Genomic DNA, 23748 nt, shown 5'->3' with positions numbered 1-23748 from the left:
ATAGAAAATGTTTTTTTGCTCCAATAATCGAATTGTCACACCAAGGTATTTCTGTGGTACATTCTGTGGAGTTATCCGCCCTCTAGTGGTCTTTTTAAACTGAATAGGTGAAGTATCACTTATCAAACGCTAGAGTGCTACAAAGATTCGACACTCCATGTCTCCCACTGGACGAGACGCACTTTGGTGGTCCACACATTGACGCTGTTCTAATAATGTAATAATCATCGGAAAATACAATATCCAGCATGAATTGACATTTCCCTTCGTCCTATGTTTAAAAAACATAATTTCATAAAATAGTATCACATCTGGAGGCAATTACAGTTTATTAATTCGATGTTACTTGTGTGTAGTGACGTTTATGTAACTTGAGAAGTTGACTTCATCTTATTCAATGATACTGTTGTCACTCCATTTTACAATTGACTTGTGAAGTTTTTTTGTCATGGAATTTGGTAAAACTACCTAATGTCTTGAATTGTAAATTTAGTCGGTTGGTAATGTTATGGACTTAGCTACATAACATTCTTGAACGCTGCATTACTGATACAGCATGTGTGGCTGTGCTGCACGACCCGAAGTATCGTGTTATTATAGGAGGGGCAAGTGTAGCGGGTTGGTTGCCCTTCAAAAGCCTCTCCTCTCGCACCTTACAGTCTCACTCAACCAGGGTAGTTGAGCTGAAAGGACCGCGCCCAGCACCTCTCGACACCATGGGACTCACACACGACCCAACCTTCCAGAAACTGGAGAAATGGTACCATGAACATGCTCTGCACCTCAACATGAGGAAGATGTTCGAGGAAGACAAGGAGAGATTCCACAAATTCAGGTATCTTTATGGTTGACTTTAGTATTAATTAGTGTTAATTTGTTGAAGATACACACAGTATCCTTATTCTAAAAAAAACAACATCACCAGTGTAACATGTGATTTCAATTCAAATGCTGTCCATTAGAAAATGTTGTCTTCACTTCAGGCTACCTTTAGACAAAGCCCATAATATGTCATCATGAACAGATGCTACTGCCAATAAAAAAACGACTGTACAATTTGAGATCTTCGCTATTGCATCAGTGACATATTCATTCTGGTGCAACTGTCTCCTTCCCCAAAATATGAAGTAATGCCTTTTATCAGAGTAGCTTATGGGCTTCCACACCATAAAAAATGCACAGCACTTCTGTCTGAACTCTCTTCATGTACTGCTAGTGGTGTGCTGGTGTGTTGTCTGATGTCTGTCTGTATTGCTATCTGTATTGTAATAACCCTAACCTTCTTAAGTGCATTACAAGCACTTCCACATACACAAGCAAATAGTATAATTGGGATACCCTGCTTGCCTTGGAATTATAAATAGGTGGGTTTCGATTGGGCTACCCCTCAAATACACTACAAAATGCTTGTGGTGAAACAAAACCGATTTATATTTGTTTCATGGTAAATGGCTGTTTGATTTTGTAACTTGTGGGCAAAAGGTTGTTGAGTTAATTGCCTAAATCCAGAAACAGAATTACATATAGAATCCCTCATTTAATAGGATATCTGTGGCAACAGATCACTCACCCTGTCAAATGTTCTGTCTGAATAGCACAACGCTGAAGACAGATCATGGAGACATTCTGATTGATTACTCTAAGAATCTCATCACTGAGGATGTCATGAAGATGTTGGTCGAACTGGTAAATGGCTGCTTCTCTATCATAATGATTCAAATAACACAACAATTACAAATAGCCATACTATATTTGGCATTTACCTACAGTCATTATAAAAACAGTCTTCTTCTGCTGTGCGTCCAGTACCATATCAACCTTTCTGACATGGAAGGCGCATTTGCCCACCAATAGATGTATATATGTTTTCTCTAGGGCAAGTCGAGGGGGATTGAGGCCGCCAGGGACAAGATGTTCCATGGAGACAAGATCAACTTCACTGAGGTGCGTATCTGAGCTTTAGCCTGAGCGTGGTTTATTATCAATGTTATTATCATTGTGATAATGAATGGCCAAATGTAACACACCTGACACCTCATAAATTGGTTTGAAACAAATAAATGGCACTACATACATTTGCTGTAATTCGCATATCAGTGTGTGTGTCCTTACTGTATCTTCTCCTCCTGTTTGGTTAGGGCCGTGCTGTGCTCCACGTGGCTCTGAGGAACCGCTCCAACCATCCCATCATGGTTGACGGACATGATGTGATGCCTGAGGTCAACAAAGTCCTGGAGAAGATGAAGGGCTTCTGCCACGTGAGTGGGAGCTGACCCAAGGGTCTCAATTTCGTAGCAATCCCCCAAATCTCTTAGTGAGACCGTTTTTATTTCCAATTTGAATAGTTACAGTAACGTTTATACATAGAATTGCTAGCTATCTCCCTGTGGCATTCAAGGCATAACAAATTAAATTTGACTGAATTGTGTAGGCACTTTATTCAATGGTCTACACGTTTGTGTCTGGTAGAAAGTTCGCAGTGGCGAGTGGAAGGGCTGGACTGGAAAGTCCATCACAGACGTTGTCAACGTCGGCATTGGTGGATCTGACCTGGTAAGTAAAATTCTTGCGTATCATTTGTTAAATTGTCAATATTTTTAAAAATTTATTTAACCTTTATTTACCTAGGCAATATGATGTTTCACTATTAGGTGTGTAAGCTACCTCTGCCATCACTGTGTATTTGTTGTCTTCTTTGCCAGGGTCCTCTAATGGTGACTGAGGCTCTGAAGAACTACTCCAAGGGAGGTCCCCGTGTGCATTTTGTCTCCAACATTGACGGCACACACATCGCCAAAACCCTGGCTGAGCTCAATGCTGAGACCACCCTGTTCATCGTGGCCTCCAAGGTGCCCGCTTTTGGTTTTCTTTACCGTACCAGTGCATTCAATGGTTTTATTGTTTTGTCTGAACACTTGAGAGAGAGATATTAGTCTTCAAAATTGGACTAAAAAATTGACAAGAAAGACAAACAAAAAGTAACTGACAAAGAGCAAATAAACTCTACAGCTGATAATATGGAAAACTCATAAAGTTCCACTCAGCTTTAGGAGCAACAGTTGTTTGATACAATGGACGTTTCCAGTGAAACAAAGGGATCAGTTGGTGCTGCATGCCATGTCGTGCCTTCTCTCCTATGCCTCTGTAGAGTGGTAGCCAAAATTATGTCTGAATGGCTTTCCTATTGTCACCCAGCCCTGAGACTGGGTGGAGAGAGCAGCATGAACTGCTAGTGGTTTAGTACTGTACACAGTAGCCTAAACACACATTTGAAATGGAATGTCTTTGGTGTTACTGTAGTGATCGAACTGTCCCTTTTCAGACTTTCACCACCCAAGAGACCATCACCAACGCAGAGTCTGCCAAGGAATGGTTCATTGAGCACGCTAAAGATGTGGGTAGCCTTATTACCTTTAGAAAAATACAGGGAAAGAGGTTGAATTCTATGACTGAAGATGAATGCAAAGTATGTTAAATTAAACATGGTCTTCTTTACAGAAATCTGCTGTTGCCAAGCACTTTGTGGCGCTCTCCACTGCCGGCGTAAGTTCTTATTTTTGCAACACACCATCAGAAATGCAGTGAGGGCTGCATGTGTTTCTGTAAAATAAAATAACATTCTAATTTGGTTCTTTCTTTCTCCTCTGCAGCCCTTAGTGAAGGCCTTTGGCATTGATCCTGACAACATGTTTGGCTTCTGGGATGTGAGTGCATGTTATCTGATGATGCAGAATGTCATGTGCATTGCATTGGGGGTAGTACAGTGCTCTTCCTGCAATGACAGGCTTTTGAGGGGGGGGGGCTTAGGCAACAGCTATAAATAGCGTAGACTTCTGACTGAAGTAGGTGCCTGGGCTCACAGGCTGGCAGCTGTGGGGTAATCAGAAGCCGCCCTCTCCAGCTCTGCCCTCAAAGAGTATTATATTATTGGTAGTGACCTTCTCCCTTGGAGAGGTTACTGTAAAGGCTGGGTCACATCAAAGGTCAGAAAGCTACATTTAGTTACATTGTTGGTATTTAAAGGGTAACGGCTCTAACATGCCGTGCCCTTTCACGTCTGAGTAAAGATAGCTGCTTGCTCTCAGAAGTAATATGTATAAAAGGCAGCGGTGTGTATTCATGGATGCCAAGGGAAGCCAGGTTTCCCCAAAATGGACCAAGAAAGAAATATTTTTGGTCTATTCTATGTTTCATAAATGTCCTTGAATTTGCAAGAGGCTGATTGCGTGTTACCGGAGAAAGCGTCCGAGCGAACGAAACAGCGCCCCTCTGTCAAATCAAATCAAATTGTATAGTGTAGCGAAATGCGAGTGTAGCGAAATGCTTGTCTTCTATTTCCAACCATGCAGTAATATCTAACAAGTAATCTAACAATTTCACAACACCTACCTTATACACACAAGTGTAAAGGAATGAATATGTACATATAAATGTATGGATGAGCGATGGCCAAAGGCATAGGCAAGATGTAGTAGATGGTATAGAATACAGTATATACATATGAGATGAGTAATGTAGGGTATGATAACATTATATAATGTGCCATTGTTTAAAGTGACTAGTTATACATTTAATACATCCAATATTTAAATTATTAAAGTGGCTAGAGATTTGAGTCAGTATGTTAGCAGCAGCCACTCAATGTTAGTGATGGCTATTTAACAGTCTGATAGCCTTGAGATGGAAGCTTTTTTTCAGTCTCTCGGTCCCAGCTTTGATGCACCTGTACTGACCTCGCCTTCTGGATGATAGCGGGGTGATGAACAGGCAGTGGCTCGGGTGGTTGTTGTACAGACCTCACTACCCTCTGGAGAGCCTTGAGGTTGTGGGCAGAGCAGTTGCCGTACCAGGCGGTGATACAGCCTGACAGGATGCTCTCGATTGTGCATCTGTAAAAGTTTGAGTGTTTGTGTGGGTGGACCATTTCAGTTTGTCTGTGATGTGTACACCGAGGAACTTAAAACTTTCCACCTTCTCCACTACTGTCCTGTCGATGTGGATAGGGGGGTGCTCCCTCTGCTGTTTCCTGAAGTCCACGATCAGCTCCTTTGTTTTGTTGACATTGAGTGTGAGATTATTTTCCTGACACCACACTCCAAGGGCGCTCACCTCCTCCCTGTAGGCCGTCTTGTCGTTGTTGGTAATCAAGCCTACCACTGTAGTGTTGTCTGCAAACTTGATGAGTTGGAGGCGTACATGGCCACACAGTCACGGTACTTGTAGCGTATATCTGATGCTGTCTGGTCAGAAAGAGTATGACATTATTTCCGCCTGTAGCATTGAATGCAAGGGAAGCCAGCGAGCATTTGGCCTCCCTTGATAGAAAAATAAATAAAATAATAGCCAATCAGCATTGAGCAAAACTGAGTGAGCTCAGCTGTGAATTGTCCTGGCGCACCAAATAAAGTGTCAAGGGAAGCCAGTTTGGATTTGGCTTCAGACCAATCACATCATAAGCCAAACATCATTATTGACAGAAAAAAACTTGAATTGTGGCATCTCGTTGTGCTGTTGTCCTCTGGTGGCTAGCTAGTTAGGTAAAATCATCCCTTTCCTAAATTAGCCATCGATGGAGATAGGGATTTGGACTCGTGGTTTTACTTAATTTTCCATACTGGTCAATGATTATAACGGCGATTCTGACCCAACCATAAATTCATACATTGTGCCCCTGGCCTGAGGGGATGGAAGTTCAACATGTAGCCAAATGTAGTAAGGTAATGTTAACTAGCAGGCCTGCATATCGTAGCCCATGAAATGCTGTTAAGCCAGTGAGCAAGTATTTTAGCTAGGTAGCCTAGGACAACAAAAACTAAAAGCGTGTACTGTCATAGACCATTTAGGCAACATAAAAGAGGATGACATTGGCGTTTCTCTACAAGTGGGGTGAGTCAACATTTTTTTTTATACTTGCACACAAACACACACGTGTGTGTGTGTGTGTGTGTGTGTATATATATATATATACACACACACACAGTGGGGCAAAAAGTATTTAGTCAGCCACCAATTGTGCAAGTTCTCCCACTTAAAAAGATGAGAGGACTGTAATTTTCATCATGGGTACACTTCAACTATGGGAGACAAAATAAGAAAAAAAATCCAGAAAATCACATTGTAGGATTTTTTATTAATTCATTTGCAAATTATGGTGGAAAATAAGTATTTGGTCACCAACAAACAAGCAACATTTCTGGCTCTCACAGACCTGTAACTTCTTCTTTAAGAGGCTCCTCCGTCCTCCACTCGTTACCTGTATTAATGGCACCTGTTTGAACTTGTTATCAGTATATAAGACACCTGTCCACAACTTCAAACAGTCACACTCCAAACTCTACTATGGCCAAGACCAAAGAGCTGTCAAAGGACACCAGAAACACAATTGTAGACCTGCACCAGGCTGGGAAGACTGAATCTGCGATAGGTAAGCAGCTTGGTTTGAAGAAATCAACTGTGGGAGCAATTATTAGGAAATGGAAGACATACAAGACCACTGATAATCTCCCTCGATCTGGGGCTCCACGCAAGATCTCACCCCGTGGGGTAAAAATTATCACATGAACGGTGAGCAAAAATCCCAGAACCACATGGGGGGACCTAGTGAATGACCTGCAGAGAGCTGGGACCAAAGTAACAAAGCCTACCATCAGTAACACACTATGCCGCCAGTGACTCAAATCCTGCAGTGCCAGACGTGTCCCCCTGCTTAAGCCAGTACACGTCCAGGCCCGTCTGAAGTTTGCTAGAGAGCTTTTGGATGATCCAGAAGAAGATTGGGGGAATGTCATATGGTCAGATGAAACCAAAATGTAACTTTTTGGTAAAAACTCAACTCGCCGTGTTTGGAGGACAAAGAATGCTGGGTTGCATCCAAAGGACACCATACCTACTGTGAAGCATGGGGGGTGGAAACATCATGCTTTGGGGCTGTTTTTCTGCGAAGGGACCAGGATGACTGATCCGTGTAAAGGAAAGAATGAATGGGGCCATGTATCGTGAGATTTTGAGTGAAAACCTCCTTCCATCAGCAAGGGCATTGAAGATGAAACGTGGCTGGGTCTTTCAGCATGACAATGATCCCAAACACACCGCCCGGGCAACGAAGGAGTGGCTTCGTAAGAAGCATTTCAAGGTCCTGGAGTGGCCTAGCCAGTCTCCAGACCTGAACCCAATAGAAAATCTTTGGAGGTAGCTGAAAGTCCATATTGCCCAGCGACAGCCCCGAAACCTGAAGGATCTGGAGAAGGTCTGTATGGAGGAGTGGGCCAAAATACCTGCTGCAGTATGTGCAAACCTGGTCAAGAACTACAGGTAACTCATGATCTCTGTAATTGCAAACAGAAGTTTCTGTACCAAATATTAAGTTCTGCTTTTCTGATGTATCAAATACTTATGTCATGCAATAAAATGCTAATTAATTACTTAAAACCATACAATGTGATTTGTCCCCACTGTATATATATATGTACATGTGTGTGTATACATATAGGCTACCCTGGGGTGGCAAGGTAGCCTAGTGGTTAGAGCGTTGGACTAGTAACCAAAAGGTTCAAGTTCAAATCCTCGAGCTGACAAGGTACAAATCTGTCGTTCTACCCACTGTTCCTAGGCCGTCATTGAAAATAAGAATTTGTTCTTAACTGACTTGCCTATTTAAATAAAGGTAAAATAAAAAAATATTTAAACACAGGGGGAAATCATATTTAGCTAACGTTGATTGGACTAAATCGTTTTTGGTATCTTTTAGATGTCACTGTATTAGACTAAGAATAGGTGATTAGATGATGTTAAAATGGTGCTGGAATAGTGGAGGCAGCTCCTGATTTATTTACAACTTGCAGTAACTCTGTGTTCTAAATCAATAGTTGATTTGTCGTCCAAAAATGCAATATGTTCTGTGGACTTCACCGGACAGATGTGTCTCTTTTTGGTTTTGTAATGAAGCAAATGTGTGGTTGAATTTATTCTGCCACTGTGTCTTCTTATTGTCTCGGCCTTAGGCCTATATAATGTATCATGGTGTCATAGCGTATGAACTAACAGATTATAGAGAAAACAATGCAATTATCACAACACTTGGGTTGTAATATGGCTTTTTTTCTGGATTGGCTTCCCCGGGGATTTTACCCACGCACCACTACTGATAAAAGGTGGCATTCGCATTGAAAATAATTATGAGAAGTGAGAATATTTAGAAGTTGGTGTCTGCCTTTTCATATATAGGCCTCCCCGGCTATTTGTGACTTATTACACACTGTTTATTATATTACCCAAATGAAGTGCTGTGTAATATGAGGGATTCATTCTCTGCAGTGGGCTGAAATGTGTCACCACAGATAAATAAGGGTTAATGGTAAGGAATTTCAAGACAATGGTATGGAATTTTTAGAGGCAGGGGGCCTCTTTCTGGGGCAAGCTGTAGGACCAAGTGAGTTTAGGCACAGTTCCCTGTCTCTGTGTCACTTTCAATTGCGTAAGCTGCAGAGTGCTCTGAGGTTTATAAATCTTTTCCGGACACTACCAGACACCAATGAATATAAAATACATAGACCAGAATGCACAGCACTGACATAGTAATTTGAGTAAGAGTCATGTTTCTCGGGTACATAACATTGGTGTTAGGGTCATTACATTTTGGAGGGAAAGAATACATGTTGCATATTCAAAGTTGTACTGTGAAAATGATTAAGCTCAATAAATGTTTGTTGATATTGTGCACATTTCTAACCAGATTGTTTCTGTGTTTTAGTGGGTTGGTGGACGTTATTCCCTGTGGTCTTGTATTGGATTGTCCATTGCTCTGCACATCGGTATGTACATTATCTTGTAGGTTTATTCTCCCGGTTTAGATATTCTAATGCTTTGATCAGCTGCCTGTACTCTACCTGAGTAGAAACCTTGGTAATCAGTTGTTAAAAGGAGATATTTGAAGTATAACTCAAAGTCTGGTCTTTTCTTTCTTCCCAGGCTATGACAACTTTGAGAAGCTTCTAGAAGGGGCTCACTGGATGGTAAGTACAGCCAATTCTTCTCACTGTCCAAAGACTTGGAAACTTTTCTATTGGTCAGATGAATACGTGTGAGTTGACCCCCTGTTGTTTCTGTAGGACAACCATTTCAAAACAGCCCCTGTGGAGAAGAACGCTCCCATGCTCCTGGCTCTGCTGGGTGTCTGGTACATCAACTTCTTCCAGGCCGAGACCCACGCCATGCTGCCTTATGACCAGTACATGCACCGATTCGCTGCCTACTTCCAGCAGGTCTGTCAGTCACTACCTGGGTTAAGAGCCTTTACCAGGGTTAAGAGTCACTACCACAGTTAAAACATGACTGAGTGTAACATAAGTAAACAGCCAAAGCAAAACACAGTGAAGAATGTGTCAGTCTGTGGCAATTTACTATAAAATCTATACACCCTTGGTTCTCTCCAGACCTGACTGCCCTTGACCAGCACAAAAACATCCTGTGGCGTTCTGCATTAGCATCGAATAGCCCCAATGATATGCAACTTTTCAAGTAAGTTAGGAACCAATATACACAGGCAGTTAAGAAAGCAAAGGCTAGCTATTTCAATCAGCAACTCGCCCAAGCCTCCCCATTTATCCTTTACCCAAATCCCAATAGCTGATGTTCTAAAAGAGTTGCACAATTTGGACCCCTACAAGTCAGCCGGGCTAGACAATCTGGACCCTCTCTTTTTTATATTATCTGCTGACATTGTTGCAACCCCTATTACTAGCCTGTTCAACCTCTCTTTCGTATCGTCTGATATTCCCAAAGATTGGAAAGCAGCTGCGGTCACCCCCCTTTTCAAAGGGGGAGACACTCTAGACCCAAACTGCTACAGACCTATATCTATCCTACCCCTAAGGTCTTCGAAAGCCAAGTTAACAAACCGATTATCAACCATTTTGAATCCAACTGTAGCATTTTCGCAATGCAATCTGGTTTCAGAGCTGGTCATGGGTGCACCTCAGCCACGCTCAAGGCCCTAAACGATATCATAACCGCCATCGATAAAAGACAATACTGTGCAGCCGTATTCATCGACCTGGCCAAGGCTTTCGACTCTGTCAATCACCACATTCTTATCGGCAGACTCAACAGCCTTGGTTTCTCAAATGATTGCCTCGCCTGGTTCACCAACTACTTCTCAGACAGAGTTCAGTGTGTCAAATCGGAGGGCCTGTTGTCCGGACCTCTGGCAGTCTCTATGGGGGTGCCAAAGGGTTCAATTCTCGGGCTGACTCTCTTCTCTGTATACATCAATAATGTCGCTCTTGCTGCTGATGATTCTCTGATCCACCTCTACGCAGATGACACCATTCTGTAAACTTCTGGCCCTTTTTTGGACACTGTGTTAACTAACCTCCACACGAGCTTCAATGCCATACAACTCTCCTTCCGTGGCCTCCAACTGCTCTTAAATGCAAGTAAAACTAAATTCATGCTCCTCAACCGATCGCTGCCCGCACCTGCTTGCCCATCCAGCATCACTACTCTGGACGGTTCTGATTTAGAATATGTGGACAACTACAAATACCTAGGTGTCTGGTTAGATTGTAAACTCTCCTTCCAGACTCACATTAATCATCTCCAATCCAGAATTAAATCTAGAATTGGCTTCCTATTTCGCAACAAAGCATCCTTCTCTCATGCTGCCAAACACACCCTTGTAAAACTGACTATCCTGCCGATCCTTGACTTCGGCAATGTAATTTACAAAATAGCCTCCAACACTCAGCAAATTTGACGCAGTCGATCACAGTGCCATCCGTTTTGTCACCAAAGCCCCATATACTACCCACCACTGCGACCTGTACGCACTCGTTGGCTGGCCCTCGCTTCATACTCGTTGCCAGTTCGCAGTTGTAAATGAGAACTTGTTCTCAACTAGCCTACCTGGTTAAATAAAGGTAAAATAAAAAAAATTATAAATAAAACACCCACTCCTTGCCCTGAAGGTAGGATGTGGTCGTATATTGTCAGATTTGTATTTATCAAATGGAAATGTGTTTTACTGTGCATACCAAGTCAAGTTATATAGCCTGATAATGTTGTTTTAGTATTAGTTTAAATTTAACTGAAACAGAACACTGAAGATGTTAAATTCATGTGATGTCTATAGGGTGACATGGAGTCCAATGGAAAGTACATCACTATTCATGGCAAACGTGTCAACTACCATACTGGCCCCATCGTATGGGGAGAGCCTGGCACCAACGGACAGCACGCCTTCTACCAGCTCATTCACCAAGGTACTGCCTCCTTAAAGGAACTGTCCAGTTAAAATCTGACTTTTAAAAGTTCATATTCTCTTAACTCATACCCAAATAATGTTGCTCACTGGTCCATAAGCTCTTTAACTGTTATGCAGGTGAAGGAGGACCCAAACGCGACTTAACAGAAACAGAGTTTATTAATGCTCAAATCCGAATAACTGAAATCCTCTAGACAGTAGAGGGGAAAACAACTGGAGAAGCGGCCACAGACTGCAGGTCGCTTCGGGTAGGCGCAGGCCGTAGTCAAACTGAGACACCTGCTCACACGCAGCGTCTGAAGAAGGCACAAAACACGACAGGACAGGGTGATACACAATCACGGCAAAAAACACGACAGGACAGGGCGAAACGCAATTACAGCATGGAATACAAAACAAGGAACCGACGGAACAGGGACGGAACACAAAGGAATAAATAGGGAGTCTAATCAGGGGAAAGGATCGGGAACAGGTGTGGGAATTAAATGATGATTAGGGGAATAGGAACAGCTGGGAGCAGGAACGGAACGACAGAGAGAAGAGAGAGCGAGCGAGTGAGAGAGGGAGGGGGAGAGAGAGGGATAGAACCAAACAAGACCAGCAGAGGGAAACGAATAGCATGGGGAGCACAGGGACAAGACATGACAATGAATGACAAACATGACAGTACCCCCCCACTCACCGAGCGCCTCCTGGCGCACTCGAGGAGGAATCCTGGCGGCAACGGAGGAAATCATCGATGAGCGAACGGTCCAGCACGTCCCGAGACGGAACCCAACTCCTCTCCTCAGGACCGTAACCCTCCCAATCCACTAGGTATTGGTGACCCCGTCCCCGAGAACGCATGTCCATAATTTTATGTACCTTGTAAATAGGTGCGCTCTCGACAAGGACGGGAGGGGGAGGGAAGACGAACGGGGGTGCGAAGAAAGGGCTTAACACAGGAGACATGGAAGACAGGATGGACGCGACGAAGATGTCGCGGAAGAAGCAGTCGCACAGCGACAGGATTGACGACCTGGGAGACACGGAACGGACCAATGAACCGCGGAGTCAACTTACGAGAAGCTGTCGTAAGAGGAAGGTTGCGAGTGGAAAGCCACACTCTCTGGCCGCAACAATACCTTGGACTCTTAATCCTGCGTTTATTGGCGGCTCTCACCGTCTGTGCCCTGTAACGGCAAAGTGCAGACCTCACCCTCCTCCAGGTGCGCTCACAACGTTGGACAAACGCTTGAGCGGAGGGAACGCTGGACTCGGCAAGCTGGGATGAGAACAGAGGAGGCTGGTAACCCAGACTACTCTGAAACGGAGATAACCCGGTAGCAGACGAAGGAAGCGAATTGTGAGCGTATTCTGCCCAGGGGAGCTGTTCTGCCCAAGACGCAGGGTTCCTGAAAGAAAGGCTGCGTAGTATGCGACCAATCGTCTGATTGGCCCTCTCTGCTTGACCGTTAGACTGGGGATGAAACCCGGAAGAGAGACTGACGGACGCACCAATCAAACGACAGAACTCCCTCCAAAACTGTGACGTGAATTGCGGACCTCTGTCTGAAACGGCGTCTAACGGGAGGCCATGAATTCTGAATACATTCTCAATAATGATTTGTGCCGTCTCCTTAGCGGAAGGAAGTTTAGCGAGGGGAATGAAATGTGCCGCCTTAGAGAACCTATCGACAACCGTCAGAATCACAGTCTTCCCCGCAGACAAAGGCAGACCGGTAATGAAGTCTAAGGCAATGTGAGACCATGGTCGAGAAGGAATGGGGAGCGGTCTGAGACGACCGGCAGGAGGAGAGTTACCCGACTTAGTCTGCGCGCAGTCCGAACAGGCAGCCACGAAACGGCGCGTGTCACGCTCCTGAGTCGGCCACCAAAAGCGCTGGCGAATAGACGCAAGAGTGCCTCGAACACCGGGATGACCCGCTAACTTGGCAGAGTGAGCCCACTGAAGAACAGCCAGACGAGTGGAAACAGGAACGAAAAGGAGGTTACTAGGACAAGCGCGCGGCGACGCAGTGTGCGTGAGTGCTTGCTTAACCTGTCTTTCAATTCCCCAGACTGTTAACCCGACAACACGCCCATAAGGAAGAATCCCCTCGGGATCAGTAGAAGCCACAGAAGAACTAAACAGACGGGATAAGGCATCAGGCTTGGTGTTCTTGCTACCCGGACGGTAAGAAATCACAAACTCGAAACGAGCGAAAAACAACGCCCAACGAGCTTGACGGGCATTAAGTCGTTTGGCAGAACGGATGTACTCAAGGTTCTTATGGTCTGTCCAAACGACAAAAGGAACGGTCGCCCCCTCCAACCACTGTCGCCATTCGCCTAGGGCTAAGCGGATGGCGAGCAGTTCACGGTTACCCACATCATAGTTGCGCTCAGATGGCGACAGGCGATGAGAAAAATAAGCGCAAGGATGAACCTTATCGTCAGACTGGGAGCGCTGGGATAGAATGGCTCCCACGCCTACCTCTGAAGCGTCAACCTCGACAATGAATTGTCTAGTGACGTCAGGAGTAACGAGGATAGGAGCGGACGTAAAACGTTCTTTTAGAAGATCAAAAGCTCCCTGGGCGGAACCGGACCACTTAAAACACGTCTTGACAGAAGTAAGAGCTGTGAGAGGGGCAGCAACTTGACCGAAATTACGAATGAAACGCCGATAGAAATTAGCGAAACCTAAGAAGCGCTGCAACTCGACACGTGACCTTGGAACGGGCCAATCACTGACAGCTTGGACCTTAGCGGAATCCATCTGAATGCCTTCAGCGGAAATAACGGAACCGAGAAAAGTAACGGAGGAGACATGAAAAGAGCACTTCTCAGCCTTTACGTAGAGACAATTCTCTAAAAGGCGCTGTAGAACACGTCGAACGTGCTGAACATGAATCTCGAGTGACGGAGAAAAAATCAGGATATCGTCAAGATAGACAAAAACAAAAATGTTCAGCATGTCTCTCAGAACATCATTAACTAATGCCTGAAAAACAGCTGGCGCATTGGCGAGACCGAACGGCAGAACCCGGTACTCAAAATGCCCTAACGGAGTATTAAACGCCGTTTTCCACTCGTCCCCCTCTCTGATGCGCACGAGATGGTAAGCGTTACGAAGGTCCAACTTAGTAAAGCACCTGGCTCCCTGCAGAATCTCGAAGGCTGATGACATAAGGGGAAGCGGATAACGATTCTTAACCGTTATGTCATTCAGCCCTCGATAATCCACGCAGGGGCGCAGAGTACCGTCCTTCTTCTTAACAAAAAGAACCCCGCCCCGGCCGGAGAAGAAGAAGGCACTATGGTACCGGCGTCAAGAGACACAGACAAATAATCCTCGAGAGCCTTACGTTCGGGAGCCGACAGAGAGTATAGTCTACCTCGAGGAGGCGTGGTCCCTGGAAGGAGATCAATACTACAATCATACGACCGGTGAGGAGGAAGGGAGTTGGCTCGGGACCGACTGAAGACCGTGCGCAGATCATGATATTCCTCCGGCACTCCTGTCAAATCGCCAGGTTCCTCCTGAGAAGTAGGGAGAGAAGAAACGGGAGGGATGGCAGACATTAAACACTTCACATGACAAGAAACGTTCCAGGATAGGATAGAATTACTAGACCAATTAATAGAAGGATTATGACATACTAGCCAGGGATGACCCAAAACAACAGGTGTAAACGGTGAACGGAAAATCAAAAAGAAATAGTCTCACTGTGGTTACCAGATACTGTGAGAGTTAAAGGTAGTGTCTCAAATTTGATACTGGGAAGATGACTACCATCTAAGGCAAACATGGGCGTAGGCCTGTCTAATGGTCTGAAAGGAATGTTATGTTTCCGAGCCCATGCTTCGTCCATGAAACAACCCTCAGCCCCAGAGTCAATCAAAGCACTGCATGTAGCACCCGAACCGGTCCAGCGTAGATGGACCGACATAGTAGTACAAGATCTAGATGAAGGGACCTGAGTAGTAGCGCTCACCAGTAGCCCTCCGCTTACTGATGGGCTCTGGCCTCTTACTGGACATGAAATAACAAAATGTCCAGCCACTCCGCAATAGAGGCACAGGCGGTTGGTGATCCTCTGTTCCCTCTCCTTATTCGAGATGCGAATCCCTCCCAGCTGCATGGGCTCAGTCTCAAAGCCAGAGGGAGATGGTTGCGATGCGGAGCAGGGAAACACCGTTGATGCGAGCTCTCTTCCACGAGCCCGGTGACGAAGATCTACCCGTCGTTCTATGCGGATGGCGAGAGCAATCAAGGAGTCCACATCTGAAGGAACCTCCCGGGAGAGAATCTCATCCTTAACCACTGCGTGGAGTCCCTCCAGAAAACGAGCGAGCAGCGCCGGCTCGTTCCACTCACTAGAGGCAGCAAGAGTGCGAAACTCAATGGAATAATCCGTTATGGACCGTTCACCTTGGCATAAGGAAGCCAGGGCCCTAGAAGCCTCCTCACCAAAAACTGAACGGTCAAAAACCCGAATCATCTCCTCTTTAAAGTTCTGGAATCTGTTAGAGCACTCAGCCCTTGCCTCCCAGATAGCTGTGCCCCATTCTCGAGCCCGGCCAGTAAGGAGTGAAATGACGAAAGCAACCCGAGCTCTCTCTAGAGTATGTGTGGGGTTGGAGAGAGAACACAATCTCACACTGCGTGAGAAAGGAGCGGCACTCAGTGGGCTGCCCGGAGTAGCAAGGTGGGTTATTAACCCTGGGTTCAGGAGGCTCGGCAGGCCAGGGAGTAACAGGTGGCACGAGACGTAGACTCTGGAACTGTCCAGAGAGGTCGGAAACCTGAGCGGCCAGGTTCTCCACGGCATGGCGAGCAGCAGACAATTCCTGCTCGTGTCTGCCGAGCATGGCTCCTTGGATCTCGACGGCAGTGTAACGAGCGTCTGAAGTCGCTGGGTCCATTCTTTGGTCGGTTCCTTCTGTTATGCAGGTGAAGGAGGACCCAAACGCGACTTAACAGAAACAGAGTTTATTAATGCTCAAATCCGAATAACTGAAATCCTCTAGACAGTAGAGGGGAAAACAACTGGAGAAGCGGCCACAGACTGCAGGTCGCTTCGGGTAGGCGCAGGCCGTAGTCAAACTGAGACACCTGCTCACACGCAGCGTCTGAAGAAGGCACAAAACACGACAGGACAGGGTGATACACAATCACGGCAAAAAACACGACAGGACAGGGCGAAACGCAATTACAGCATGGAATACAAAACAAGGAACCGACGGAACAGGGACGGAACACAAAGGAATAAATAGGGAGTCTAATCAGGGGAAAGGATCGGGAACAGGTGTGGGAATTAAATGATGATTAGGGGGAATAGGAACAGCTGGGAGCAGGAACGGAACGACAGAGAGAAGAGAGAGCGAGCGAGTGAGAGAGGGAGGGGGGAGAGAGAGGGATAGAACCAAACAAGACCAGCAGAGGGAAACGAATAGCATGGGGAGCACAGGGACAAGACATGACAATGAATGACAAACATGACATTAACATATTGATTAATGGTCAGCTGAAATGGATGAATATGTATGTTATGGAAGAGTAATATGTTATATTAGTCACAGATGCAGCGTGACTGCTGTGTCCTCCACAGGAACTCGCATGGTCCCCGCTGACTTCCTCATCCCTGCCCAGACACAGCACCCCATCAGGGAAAGTAAGCACCATAAGGTAGGCTACCCCTACAGGACACATCTTCCAGCACTACCAACCCACTGGGAACAAACTGGTTAAGTCAACATTGTTTCAACGTAATTTGTCAACGTATTGTGACATGTAATCTATGTGTAAAATACATTGGATCTAAAATATGTTGAATTTGTACCATTTAAAACAATGTCAGATCTTCAAAAGAATAGGCTGGGCAGCTCCTCCTACTGGAGAATGTATCTATCTACAGCTAACCTTTGACCTCCCATCCAGGCTTTTAACCAAGCCCAGCACTGCTTAGCTATGATATTTGTTTCGGACAATTACCAATATGCTATTGTGAGAATGATTGTTGAGAGATCTCCACTTAAAAATGAATGAGATTCACTGTTGCTGTCAAGTCATTCCAAAGGGAAGGTTTAACAGAGCAAATGAAATGTGACCATACTTTACCACTCATATATCATCAATGATACTATTTAGGACTATATAGCATTTTCAAAATAATCAACAGCTATTGTTTTAATTCAACCCAGAATTCAACAGAAAAAATAGACCATTACAATAGGCCTTGGGTTTCAAGCTGTGGTTGATTTCAAATGTAATGATATTTTGTTTTATTGAATTGTGTTTGGTTTTCAATGTTTCCAACATTTGAAGGAGATGTATCTTCTGCTTGGACAGTTCCATCTGTGCCGTTGACTTTGTCTGGCTTATTTACAAATTAATAATTGATATGTTGGATTCCTGTCTCCATCTCAACCAAAAATTGAAGTTAAAGAATAGTACTAAATCAGATCAAACTTTATTTCAAGTGCATTTAAAGTTGATTTTTTTTTTAAATCCCATTAATTAATTTAGATTTTTGGTTGAGATGGAGATGTAATCCAGCATATCAATTATTAATTTGTAGACAAACTAAAATTAACCCCAGACTAAGTCAGTGGCACAGATGGAACTATCCACAATGAAGGTAAGTCTCCTGCAAATGTTGATATTTGGTTGCGTTGACAACCACACACAATTCAACATCACTTTTGACATACAATAAATACTGTAGCCTATTATTAACTTGTTGGATTCACGTCTCCAACTCAGCCAAAACGTTAAAGAATGGGATTTAGCCCGTGGCTCAGATGGAGCTATCCAAGCAGTAGATACAGTGCCTTGCGAAAGTATTCGGCCCCCTTGAACTTTGTGACCTTTTGCCACATTTCAGGCTTCAAATATAAAGATATAAAACTGTATTTTTTTTGTGAAGAATCAACAACAAGTGGGACACAATCATGAAGTGGAACGACATTTATTGGATATTTCCAACTTTTTTAACAAATCAAAAACTGAAAAATTGGGCGTGCAAAATTATTCAGCCCCCTTAAGTTAATACTTTGTAGCGCCACTTTTTGCTGCGATTACAGCTGTAAGTCGCTTGGGGTATGTCTCTATCAGTTTTGCACATCGAGAGACTGAATTTTTTCCCATTCCTCCTTGCAAAACAGCTCGAGCTCAGTGAGGTTGGATGGAGAGCATTTGTGAACAGCATTTTTCATTTCTTTCCACGGATTCTCGATTGGATTCAGGTCTGGACTTTGACTTGGCCATTCTAACACCTGGATATGTTTATTTTTGAACCATTCCATTGTAGATTTTGCTTTATGTTTTGGACCATTGTCTTGTTGGAAGACAAATCTCCATCCCAGTCTCAGGTCTTTTGCAGACTCCATCAGGTTTTCTTCCAGAATGGTCCTGTATTTGGCTCCATCCATCTTCCCATCAATTTTAACCATCTTCCCTGTTCCTGCTGAAGAAAAGCAGGCCCAAACCATGATGCTGCCACCACCATGTTTGACAGTGGGGATGTTGTGTTCAGGGTGATGAGCTGTGTTGCTTTTACGCCAAACATAACGTTTTGCATTGTTGCCAAAAAGTTCACTTTTGGTTTCATCTGACCAGAGCACCTTCTTCCACATGTTTGGTGTGTCTCCCAGGTGGCTTGTGGCAAACTTTAAACACACTTTTTATGGATATCTTTAAGAAATGGCTTTCTTCTTGCCACTCTTCCATAAAGGCCAGATTTGTGCAATATACGACTGATTGTTGTCCTATGGACAGAGTCTCCCACCTCAGCTGTAGATCTCTGCCGTTCATCCAGAGTGATCATGGGCCTCTTGGCTGCATCTCTGATCAGTCTTCTCCTTGTATGAGCTGAAAGTTTAGAGGGACGGCCAGGTCTTGGTAGATTTGCAGTGGTCTGATACTCCTTCCATTTCAATATTATCGCTTGCACAGTGCTCCTTGGGATGTTTAAAGCTTGGGAAATCTTTTTGTATCCAAATCCGGCTTTAAACTTCTTCACAACAGTATCTCGGACCTGCCTGGTGTGTTCCTTGTTCTTCATGATGCTCTCTGCGCTTTTAACGGACCTCTGAGACTATCACAGTGCAGGTGCATTTATACGGAGACTTGATTACACACAGGTGGATTGTATTTATCATCATTAGTCATTTAGGTCAACATTGGATCATTCAGAGATCCTCACTGAACTTCTGGAGAGAGGTTGCTGCACTGAAAGTAAAGGGGCTGAATAATTTTGCACGCCCAATCTTTCAGTTCTTGATTTGTTAAAGTTTGAAATATCCAATAAATGTCGTTCCACTTCATGATTGTGTCCCACTTGTTGTTGATTCTTCACAAAAAAATACAGTTTTATATCTTTATGTTTGAAGCCTGAAATGTGGCAAAAGGTCGCAAAGTTCAAGGGGGCCGAATACTTTCGCAAGGCACTGTACATCTCCTTTAAATGTTGATATTTGGTTGCATTGTCAAGCAAACAAAATTCAGCACTACTTTTGTAATATAGTAAATAGCCCAAAGTTAAGGCTTTCTTACAAACTAATGTAACGTTCAACCTTAAAATTAGTAACACATCCATGGCCATATTATGAAGTTACTGTAACCATCCATACATTTCTTATTTCTGTATGTAATCATATAAAATATGCATGTTGCTGTAATAATCTGTATAGAATCTCAAACCACATTGATCTCTTGCACCATGTACCATGAAGTCTCAACTTCAATCCAGGCCATTTAGTTCAGCTATTAGATGAAGCACAGTAATAACCCAATCTGTTGTATAAATAAACAAAATATCTGTCAGTGTATTCCCACCTGAACTTTGCTGTGCTTTTAAATGGTTGAAAGCGCAATGACAGACATTTGGGTGACAACTAAACCAAAAATCAGACATGGTTTTTCCATTGGAATTTGGTTAAGCTTTTATACAGATGGTTGAAAGCATAGTGATAACACTTTGGAAATTCAACAAACTTCTGGCTGTCTTTTTGAGTGGGTGAATATAGGTTGTAATCTAATTGATCAACATCTCAACCGAATATTACCCAATTATCCACATTGAAATGACGTGGTGTCAGTGGGAATAATCTGGGAGTAAATACCTTCCCATTCAGTGACTGAGCTAATCATTCAGTTATTCAAGTGATGCCTACTTTTACTGTTTATCTGACAAAATAACCTATGCAGTGTTCATGCTGTGTGATACTGGGGATAATGCTCAGGGATAATGTCATAATGGGATAATGCCTTACCTGTTGTATCCTCTGTGTCTGTAGATCCTGATGGCCAACTTCCTGGCCCAGACTGAGGCTCTGATGAAAGGAAAGACCACAGAGGAGGCTAAGAAGGAACTGGAGGCCGGCGGCCTGACAGGAGAGGCTTTGGAAACCATTCTGCCACACAAAGTTAGTGAGAGCAGATCCCTCATGGCGCAAGTCGACTGCAGCCCCAGTCCGGCTGGGCTTAAACCCTGTTGTTATACTGGGGTGATTGTGTGTCTATTGCTAGGGCAGACACTGTCGCTCTGATAGAGATGTGCGTCCTCTTAGTGGACAAAATAAGTTTTGCATCAGGATGGAAGAAGCTTCAAACAGGGTGCAACACTGTATAATTACAAGTATGCAAAAACTGTCTACAACAGGTTGTGTGGTTCTACAATTTCCTCTTGTTCTGCTGTAAGGTATTCCAAGGAAACAAGCCAACCAACTCTATTGTCTTCAAGAAGCTGAACCCATTCACACTGGGAGCACTTATTGGTAAGAGCTGAATATGGACCTGTGAACCAACAACCGATGATATTTGAAATATTGATCAAAATAATGTATTTACTTGTTATGCTCCCAGTAATAATGTATGGTGTTGTTGCTTTCACAGCCATGTATGAACACAAGATCTTTGTCCAGGGTGTTATGTGGGAGATCAACAGTTTTGACCAGTGGGGGTAAGTGTGACTATTTGAAACCAAGCTCCTCTATAATGTGTAATCTATGACAGATTATAAACAGAGCCTTTATCCTATGAAATTGTATGAACAAATGTTTCATTGACATTCTATTCTGTCCACTCTGGTCAGAAGTTTACATACACTGAGTTGACTGTGCCTTTAAACAGCTTGGAAAATTACAGAAAATGATGTCATGAATTTAGAAGCTTCTGATAGGATAATTTACATAATTTGAGTCAATTGGATAATAATTTGAGTCAACCTTTGGATGCATTTCAAGGCCTACCTTCAAACGCAGTGCCTCTTTGCTTGACATCATGGGAAAATCTAAAGAAATCAGCCAAGACCTCAGAGAAAAAATTGTAGACCTTCACAAGTCTGGTTCATCCTTGGGAGCAATTTCCAAACGCCTGAAGGTATCACGTTTATCTGTACAAACAATAGTATAAACACCATGGGACCACACAGCCGTCATACCGCTCAGGAAGGAGACGTGTTCTGTTTCCTAGAGATGAACGTACGAAAAGTGCAAATCAATCCCAGAACAACAGCAAATGACCTTGTGAAGATGCTGGAGGAAACAGGTACAAAAGTATCTATATCCACAGTAGAACGAGCCCTATATCGACATAACCTGAAAGGCCGCTCAGCAAGGAAGAAGCCACTGCTCCAAAACCTGCCATAAAATAGCCAGACTATGGTTTGCAACTGCACATGGGGACAAAGATCGTACTTTTTGGAGAAATGTCCTCTGGTCTGATAAACAAAAATATAACTGTTTGGCCATAATGACCATCGTTATGTTTGGAGGAAAAAGGGGGAGGCTTGCAAGCCAAAGAACACCATCCCAACCGTGAAGCATGGAGGCAGCATCATGTTGTGGGGTTGCTTTGCTGCAGGAGGGACTGGTGCACTTCACAAAATAGATAGCATCATGAGGTAGGAAAATTATGTGGATATATTGAAGCAGCATCTCAAGACATCAGTCAGGAAGTTAAAGCTTGGTTGCAAATGGGTCTTCCAAATGGACAACTTTGGATACTTCCAAAGTTGTGGAAAAATGGCTTAAGGACAACAAAGTCAAGGTATTGGAGTGGCCATCACAAAGCCCTGACCTCAAGCCCATAAAAAATGTGTGGGCAGAACTGAAAAAGCGTGAGCAAGGAGGCCTGCAAACCTGACTCAGTTACACCAGCTCTGTCAGGAGGAATGGGCCAGAATTCACCCAACTTATTGTGGGAAGCTTGTGAAAGGCTACCCAAAATGTTTGACCCAAGTTCAACAATTTAAAGACAATGCTACCAAATGCTAATTGAGTCTATGTAAACTTCTGACCCACTGGGAATGTAACGATAAGAAATAAAAGATTAAATAAATAATTCTCGCTTATCATTCTGACATTTAATAATCTTAAAATAAATTGGTGATTCTAACTGACCTAAGACAGGGAATTTTTACTAGCATTAAATGTCAGGAATTGTGAAAAACTGAGTTTAAATGTATTTGGCTAAGGTGTATGTAAACACCCGACTTCAACTATCTCTCTATCTCAGAGTTGAGCTGGGTAAGGCTCTGTGTAAGAAGATCGAGCCTGAGCTGCATGGCTCCAGCGAGGTCCACTCTCATGACTCCTCCACCAACGGGCTCATTAACTTTATCAAGAAGAACCACGCCTAACCTGCCACCACCTACCTCATCCATCCTCCCTGTCCTACGCCCCTGCTGATGGGGGGTGTCTGGGTTGTAGTGAAGGTAGACTGCAGCATCAGTCACCACGCAGAGGAGTATAAGCACTTTCTATGTTTTTAATCATCTGTCTGTGTCTTGTTTGTTGTGCCATCGGACTGTATTTTATGTACTGTTGTATGTTTAAGCAATAAGGCCCGAGGAGGTATGGTATATGGCCAATATTCCACGGCTAAGGACCCTTCTTATGCAAGACGCAATGCGGAGTGCCTGAACACAGCCCTTAGTCGTGGTATATTGGCCATATACCACAAACCCCTGAGGTCCCTTATTGCTACTATAAACTGGGTTACCAACATAATTAGAAGGGTAAAAATAAATGTTTTGTCATACCCGTGGTATACGGTCTGATACACCATGGCTGTCAGCCAATCAGCATTCAGGGTTTGAACCGCCCAGTTTATAATTATGGGTTTACCACTGTAAAGGGGAACGCTACTGTAGAGTGAGCCTGTGGAGGGGAGTGTAAACTACATCCCAGACTATCCCACTCCACTGATGGGGAGTAAGGCTTTTAATAAACATATTTACACCAAGCTATTGTCTGTTTCCTTAGTTGATTCTAGCCTGCATTCGGTTCAGAAGTTTGCAGTTGCTGACAACCCTAGAGGATAATGATGCATTTATATATGAATAATGGAAACCACTTTCAAACCACACTCTCAATAAATCCAATGAGTTTTACTCATAGGGGAATGTAAGTGTTCCTTTATATCCAAACCATCACTAGATGGCATTAGAGGACCCCAGATTTGGCCAAGTGTAAACCAAACCAGCCTCAGAGTTTGT

At 43.9% G+C, this 23748-nt stretch overlaps 1 protein-coding gene across 1 annotated transcript; it reads left to right on the top strand.

The window, feature by feature from the left end:
- The first annotated feature begins 649 nt into the window (after positions 1 to 649).
- LOC124035575 (glucose-6-phosphate isomerase-like) lies at positions 650 to 23495 on the top strand. Its single transcript, XM_046349067.1, has 18 exons — positions 650 to 835; positions 1596 to 1686; positions 1876 to 1944; positions 2139 to 2258; positions 2470 to 2553; positions 2703 to 2849; positions 3323 to 3394; positions 3499 to 3543; positions 3651 to 3704; positions 8750 to 8810; positions 8968 to 9011; positions 9108 to 9260; positions 11129 to 11258; positions 16858 to 16934; positions 20546 to 20674; positions 20950 to 21025; positions 21144 to 21210; positions 22767 to 23495. The coding sequence occupies exons 1-18, from the start codon at positions 717 to 719 to the stop codon at positions 22888 to 22890; spliced, it is 1662 nt and encodes a 553-aa protein (XP_046205023.1). The 5' UTR covers positions 650 to 716; the 3' UTR covers positions 22891 to 23495.
- The last annotated feature ends 253 nt before the right edge of the window (positions 23496 to 23748 follow it).

The sequence above is a fragment of the Oncorhynchus gorbuscha genome, linkage group LG05, assembly GCF_021184085.1.
Source record: "Oncorhynchus gorbuscha isolate QuinsamMale2020 ecotype Even-year linkage group LG05, OgorEven_v1.0, whole genome shotgun sequence".
Taxonomy (NCBI): Eukaryota; Metazoa; Chordata; class Actinopteri; order Salmoniformes; family Salmonidae; genus Oncorhynchus; species Oncorhynchus gorbuscha.
Note: the sequence above shows the minus strand (reverse complement) of the source record. Positions and strands in the feature narration are given on the sequence as shown.